Here is a 7,645-nt window from a genome sequence, read left to right on the forward strand (position 1 = left end):
GGCAATAGGCAGCTCCAGGTGAGGCTATAGGCAGCAATGGGAGGGTGCCAATATAGACAGGTGATTCGGCAACTCTCGGGCAGGAGCAGAAGGCAGTAAGGGGTCTCGGAGAGAATATATGGCCAGTAGAATAGATCATACTGACACAAAGAAAAACATCCCCAAATTTTAAAATAACAATACAAAAAGGACAAAGAGAGCTGTCAATTACACAGACATGCGGGGTGTTTTCTATGGTCGCACACTAGGCATCGGGGATGTATGAATCAATCAGACACGATCACCATCAAGGAATTAAGTGTAATGGTTAATAATTCATAATTCAGTTACAAGAGGTAAGCACTGAGCCTCAAAAGCATGGAAAACTTGCTGGCTAAGTGCAAGGGAAATGTTCCTTGACATGATGCCTGAGCCCTGCAAGATGATGAGTTGGAGTGGAGTGGAGCAGAGCAGCTCGGAGAGTGAGAACACACCAACTGTGGCTGGGAACTAAGCAATCAAGGAGATAAAAGCCTTAGAACACAGGATGTGAGGGTTTGGGGGTCATCCCCAGGACAACAGGACACTCACTAGAGGCTTTGCATGAGAAAATCCTTCTCGAGCTTTTGATAGGCAAGCCTCTTTTAGTAATAAGATTAAATTCACAGCTCTGCTCTGAAAAGATGGAACTCAAAAGTGGGCTGTATTTTGTGAATAAAATCTAAGAATCTTTTCTACCCCAACCCATTCCAGCTCAAGGCCAGCTGTCCAGTAGCAGGCAACAGGCCGCTCCAAACACAGCCCCCCCATGTTTCAAGAAACTGACATGTCCAAAGCTTGGAAGCCATTAAGAACCCTAATTCCACCCATCTCCAAACACCACTCTCTGAGTCAGAGTGATCATAAGTTATCCATATGACCCTCCTGCCCTGTGGACCTCTCGCCTAAACATGTAGAAGTCTCACTTAGGGAAAGGCCCTCTTGGTGGATAAAGTCGGAGGGTGGTGTACAACCCTCCTCAAGCTGGCTACACTCGTATAGCCTCTCTTCAGTGTGCATCTTCTGGTGTTGGAGAAAGTTCGACCTCTGGATGAAGCCTTTCCCACAGAAACTGCACACATAGGGCTTTTCCCCAGTGTGCACAATCTGGTGCAGCAGCAGCTTAGAGCTCTGGATGAAGGCTTTCCCGCAGTCTTTGCACTCAAAGGGTCGGTCCCCAGTGTGGATCTTCTGATGCTCTGTGAGGTGGGCTTTCTGCAGAAAAGCCTTTCCGCATTCTTTACATTCGTACACCCGCTCACCAGTGTGGATTTTCTGGTGCCGGATAAGATATGAGCTCAAGAAAAAGGCCTTTCCACATTCATCACACTCATACAGTTTCTCGCCGGTGTGGATCCTCTGATGTTGAGTGAAGTTGGACGTCTGGCTGAAGCGCTTCCCACACTCATTGCAGACATAGGGCCGCTCTCCAGTGTGAATTCTCTGATGCTGAATAAGCTTTGAACTTCGAATAAAAGCCTTCCCACACTCATTACACTCAAAGGGTCTCTCCCCAGTATGAATCCTCTGGTGTTCAACGAGGTCAGAGCGGTGGCGGAAGGCCTTTCCGCAGTCCTTGCACTCATACTGCTTTACTTCTGTGTGGATTTGGTAATGCCGAATAAGACTGGAGCTCCTGATAAAGGATTTCCCACACTCGTTACACTCATAAGGTCTTTCACCTGTGTGAATTCTCTGATGGCGAATGAGTAAGGAGCTCTGGCTGAAGCCTTTCCCACACTCTTTGCACTCAAAGGGCCTTTCTCTAGTGTGAACTCTCTGGTGCCGAAGCAGGTCTGAGCTGTGACAAAATGCTTTCCCGCACTGAGCACACCGGAATGGCTTTTCTCCTGTATGCACTTGCTGGTGCTCAGCAAGGTTTGTGTAGTGAATGAAGTCTTTCCCGCACACATTGCACACATACAACCTGTTTCCAGTGTGGGCTCTCTGGTGCTCTGTGAGGTGTGAGGTCTGACTGAAGTCTTTTCCACAATCCTCACATTTATAAGGCTTCTCTCCAGTATGAGAAATCTGATGTCTAATTAGGTCTGAATTAAATGGGAAGGTTTGACCACAAATACCACAAGGATGGGCCTCCCCTTCTATAATCTCTCTTTGAAGTATAAGAAGGTTTGGGTTCAGAATAGGGTTTCTCCCTGGCTTACTACACATCTGGGCTGTCTCTCCTGTTTGGATTTTCCAGTGGGTCACTGTGACTTGCTTGAAGCCATCCTCCTGAGAGGGGGGACTCCCTAGGTTCTGCCCTTCTCGGTTTCCCAATAGCTTCCCTAATCTGGTTTCATGGACTTCCCTAGACTCAGAGGTGGGGTGCTCCATTACTGTGAGTCTGTCTGACATCGCCTTATGAGAACTTTCATCCTCAGAAATTCAAGTTTTGGAGTCACCTTCTCATCACCATCTCATTCTGCAGCAGAATCTGAAACAAGAAGAAGATTGTTTTTCCCCTTTGTTAACAGGAAGCTACTGAAGCACATGGAGGATTCAACTGTTTCCTCTGCCCATACTCCTGACCCCACGGTTACCTCAATCAGCCATCCTTACTTGGGAAATTTCTTTGTGGTTCTACCTCTGACATATCCAACTCCAAAACTGTGGTGCCCAGCATTCTGCTGACCCTCTGTACCTCCTCAATGTGGGATACAGTGTCAAGGATATAGCCTGGAATCTACGCAAAAATCAGGATCTGTGTTTCTAAATGAACACTGAAATGCATCAATGCTACCACCTGGTCACTGTCTTTTATTCTTTCATATCTTTTTTTGATTTTGGAGACAGGTTATTGTTGTATAGTTCAGGGCATTTTTTTTTTGGTACTGGGGATCGAACTCGGGTCCTTGTGTTTTCGAGGCAGGCATCGGAACCACTGAGCTAAATCCCCAGCCCTATTGTTGTGTAGTTCAGGCTGGCCTCAAACTTGCAGCAATCCTCCTGCCTCAGCTTACCAAGCGTTGGGATTATAGGTGTGCACCACACCTGGCCCAGTCCTTCATATCTTGCCTTCAGTCCCCACCTACTGTGGTCCATGGCACTTCATTCACTTGAGGCTGCATGTGTTATATACAGCCATAGCACTAACAGCAGCTGCAGATCACCCAGGAGCCAAGTCCAGTTAGGATCTCCTGACGTCCAGTCCTACACGCCTTCCAGTGGTTTTGTCATCTAGTTCCCTGGATCAAAGCCCTTGCTGTTTACTGTGGCTACAGTGGTCTCTGCTTCCTGCCCAGAACTCCTTGGCACAGTTCTTACCACCTAGCACTCGGCCCTGCACATCCTCAGTTCCACATCTGTGAAATGAACAACTCTGGATCAAAAACATTTGAAGAAAAAAATGGTCTGCACTGAACATGTACACTTTTTTCTGTTGTTATTCCCTAAAATAAACAAATCACCCAGTCACTAAACCAGTAAGGAGAAGAGCTAAGTTCAAATTCAGATCTGTTTTCAGATCCTAGCACCACAAAAAACAAATTCAGATCTGTTTGCCTCTGGTGTCCATTTTCTCATTGTGAGAGATGTATTTTCCTTTCTCAAGAGTTAGATATTTTGCGTAGAGATCAGCTGGGATTAGTTATTTTGAAAGTACTTTTATGTTAAACCTTGCCATTTTTCTTAATTTAAAAAGGGAGCCAGGCATGGTGGTGGACACCTGTAATCCCAACACTTGGGAGGCTGAGGCAGGAGGATTGCTTGAGTTCAAGGCCAACCTGGGCTACATGGTAAGTTCAAGGTCAGTCTGAACTACAAGTCAGACCTTGTTTCAAAAAACCAAAAATAAATAATTGGCTGAGGGTGAGATGGAGGTAGTCTCTCATTTTGGAAGTTAGTGATACCTAATGACCTTTTTCTCCTTTGCAGTACTGGTGACTGAACCCAGGCCCTCACACATGCTAGGTAAGTGCTCGACCACTGAGATACATTTCCAACCCTTTTTATTCTTTTTTTTTTGAGACAAGGTCTTGCAGTGCAGGCCAGCCTCAAACTCACAGTGATCTTCCTGCCTCAGCCTAAAGTGCTGGGATAACAAGTGTGCACCACCACACCCAGCTCTTTATTTTATTCTTGAGACAGGGTCTTACTTAAATTGCCCAGGCTGATCTTCAATTTACAATCCTCCAGTCCTGGCTTTCTGAATAGCTGGGATTATAATCATCACCACTGCTCCAGGTGCTTTTTATTATTTATTTATTTTTTGGTTTTTTGGTACCAGGGATTGAACTCAGGACCTTGTGCTTTCGAGGCAGGCATCAGCACCACTCAGCTAAATCCCTGGCCCTGCTTTTTATTTCTTAAATGAGGCTACCTTAAAACAAGCTTGGATCTGTTTAGAATATAGTTTAAACCAGTTGTGTGCCTCTGAACGGTTTTCATATGTATTTTTTTAAACTTTAGAGGTAGTGGTTAAAATAGAATTGTGGCGCATGCCTGTAATCCCAGCATTCAGGAGGCTGAGGCAAGAGGATCATTGTGAGTTTGAGGCCATCCTGGGCTACATAGTGAGTTCAAAGGCCAGCCTGCATGACAAAGTGAGACCCTGTCTCACCCTACCCCCCAAAAAAAGCATATTCCTTGCTTTGAAGAGACATCTGTCTTGGGGCTGGGAGGTAGCTCAGTGGTAGAGTCCTTGTCTAGCATGCATAAGGCTGAATTTGATCCCTAGCCCTGCCAAATGAATGAACAAATCAAATAATTATTTAAAAAAGAAAAGCATTTATCTCAAAATTAGCAATTGGGGGAGGCAGTACTGAGAACTGAACCCAGGATCTTCACAATGAGCTACATCCCCAGCCCTTTTTTTTAGCAGAGTCACTAAATTGTCCAGATTGGGCTTGAACTTGTGATCCTCCTGCCTCAGCCTCCCAGAGTGCTAGGATTACAGAAGTGTGCTACCATACTTCGTTAAACTCAGAAATCTTATATTTCTACTTAGCTCCTTCTTCTTCTGTGAATATAAATAAAATTGAACCAATACTTTTTCATTTAAAATAATTTCAGTGACTAAAACTATGCCAGGCTTCTGGCTCCATATGACCCTTTTCTACTCCAAAATATGGAATCTGCTGGGAAAAAAATTTACATGAAACGGTCTAAATTCACAGCCAAAGCTGTGCATCAGCAGCACTTGCCCTGGGATGCTCAGAGGGTGCCCCTTATAGCACTAGAAGCTCAGATTTTACATCCGTACTGGTAAAGGAACATTCCAGTCATGACCTGTTGCTTGTGTCCTAAAGAAAAGGAGAAAGAAGGTTTGCTGAGTTTCACCCTAAAGAATAACAAAAGCAGACCAAGCAAGCCATCAGAAGCTGTGTACCTGCCACTGCAGTAATGGAGACATCTGATGAGCACTGTGTATACCAGACACTAGGCAAGATGTGTTATGTCTTATGTTCTCTTTATAACCATCCATGATGTTCTGGGAGGTGACTTGGTCAAGGTCAAACAAGTGAAATGAAGCCGACCACTGGGCATGGTGATGCACGCCTGTAACCGAGGTACTCTGGGAGACTGAGATAAGTGGACCACAAGTTTGAGCCCAGCCAGGGCCACTTGGCAAGATTCTCTCAAAATTTAAAAATAAAGGGCCAGAGATTTAGCTCAGTGGTTCCACTGCCTGCTTCAAAAGTGCAAGGTCCTGAGTTCCATCCCCGGTACCAAAAAACAAAACAAAACAAAAATGTTAAAAAAATAAATAAATAGGGCTGAGAATGTAGCTCAATGCAAAGGCCCTGGGTTCAATCATCAGTTCTTGGGTGGGGGGCGGCGGCCAGGTGCAGGCTAACCCCTCTCCCAGGTCATTCGGCTTCTAACCCCAGCAGCTACTCATTTAGGGCTCACCCAAGCCAGGCATTGATGGGAGAGTTTTCTTTTCCTGACAAGCCCAGTGTTCTTTTACCAGCCATCCTCCATGACCCAGGCAGCATTCAGGCTCTCTGAACTGTTTCAATGGTGCCACCTTGTTCTTTGATAACTACTTCCCTGACCTCTGCTTCCATCACCAGCTGAACTCATGAGTGCTGTCGGGGCCTTCCCCGCTCTGCCCTCTCTCCTTATCATCACCAAGACCATTCCAGTAAAACCAGGAATCCATCCCCAAAACTCCAGGAAAGGCCTGGAAGATTGTGAAATCTCTCTGTACCTCCTGTAAAAAGGTTACAGCAGTTATTAAGATTCTGTATAATATCACATCCCTCACAGGGACAAAGATCCCCTGTCTGTGGATAGGGAATGAGGTAAAGACTCGGGACAACGGCCATCTATGAGATCTTAGGTGGGCAGAAGACATTTCTTTCAACCACTGATATTAGACCTCAGAGGAACGAGACCTCTATGAGTACTACAGGGCAACTTCGAGTATGAGCTCCACAGACAGACGGTCTGAGCTCAGGACCTGCAACCAGCTAACACGCCTAGAAACCTCTGGGACACTACTCAGGACCTAAGCACCCTTGACCGTGATACAGCTAGAGTGTAAAGGGTGCAAAACGTCCCTCGGATTAGCACAGAGAATTCTAAGGAAAAGAGAAGCTTCAGGAAGAGCTAGGGCAGCATGACAGACCACCTCGCCTCCTCTGGGAATTCTCCGTCAGGCCTAAGCTCTGGAGCTGGCTTTGCTCGTCACACCTCCCTCTTGGCCTCTGCCCTAGCAGCACATTGGTGCGGATGCTGCAGCTCCTAAGCACAGAGGCAGCAAACCCAAGCAAGATCCGAGCAGAACCGCAGCGACGCCCTAACAAGCGCCACAGACACCTGGGCAGCAGCCCTGTGACAGCAGCGCAGAGGCTCGAACACTGCCACACGGAAGTCGAAGCCGCGGGCGCGGTAGCCAGGATGTGCAAGCCCTACGGGCCGCGAGGACTGCGGACAACGCGGGGTGGAGCCGGGTAGTTGCCACTCGGATCTCCCGGGAGAAAGACGCAAGCTCCAGCCCCGGGCGGCGCGACACGCTGAGGCCACCGGCAACAGGCAAACGCGGCCGGGGCGACCCAAGCCCCCACCCGCCGTAACACACCACTCACCTGGTGCCCAAGGTTGAGAGGACGGTTCTGACCGGAAGCCGGAGCCGCCGACGGCCCCGCAGGCCACCGACAATACCCACACAGTTACCGACAAAGCCCGCACGACCAACCCGCACACCGCGGCCGGAACTCGCTCGAGGCCCCGCCCGAGAACTTCCGTCGCCGCTCTAGGAGCGAAGTCTGGGCAGCTGCTTCTCTGTGGTGCAGACTTTCAGCCGAGGGGAAGAGAAGACCCTGGGGTGCTTCGCTCTCGGATTAGGGACAAGGCTGGCCGTAGCCTGAGAATCAGCAACCTCCCAGGAGGCGGAGATTCTTGGGGAAATTGGATATGTTGTAGGTCTTCAAACTTCGGCCACTCTCGCATCCCTCAAAGAGTGTTGGAACGGCCCCCTCCTGAGGAACATTTCATCTAAAGTTTAAGTAGGCGCAAAGAATTCAACTTCTGGAGAGCTATCAGTGCAGGCACCAAAAAACAAAACGGTTGTGCTCCTCCTCCTGAGAACTGCAAAAGTCTCGGCGCAAGGCTCCGTGTGCTCCCCCGCCCCGAGAGGCTGGCCTGGGGCTCCCAGCGCACTCGGGACGACCCCAGCCAG

The 7,645-nt window shown here is 48.0% G+C and overlaps 1 protein-coding gene across 1 annotated transcript; it reads right to left on the bottom strand.

The window, feature by feature from the left end:
* Window positions 1–663: 663 nt before the first annotated feature.
* Window positions 664–7,189, bottom strand: Znf623 (zinc finger protein 623). Its single transcript, XM_004837817.4, has 2 exons — window positions 7,053–7,189; window positions 664–2,455 (listed from the first exon to the last, which is right to left on the bottom strand). The coding sequence occupies exon 2, from the start codon at window positions 2,374–2,376 to the stop codon at window positions 880–882; it is 1,497 nt and encodes a 498-aa protein (XP_004837874.1). The 5' UTR covers window positions 2,377–2,455; window positions 7,053–7,189; the 3' UTR covers window positions 664–879.
* Window positions 7,190–7,645: the final 456 nt, after the last annotated feature.

The sequence above is a fragment of the Heterocephalus glaber genome, unplaced genomic scaffold (genome assembly GCF_053883595.1).
Source record: "Heterocephalus glaber isolate CG9 unplaced genomic scaffold, H.glaber_assembly_v1.0 deba00000281, whole genome shotgun sequence".
In the NCBI taxonomy this organism is placed as follows: Eukaryota; Metazoa; Chordata; class Mammalia; order Rodentia; family Bathyergidae; genus Heterocephalus; species Heterocephalus glaber.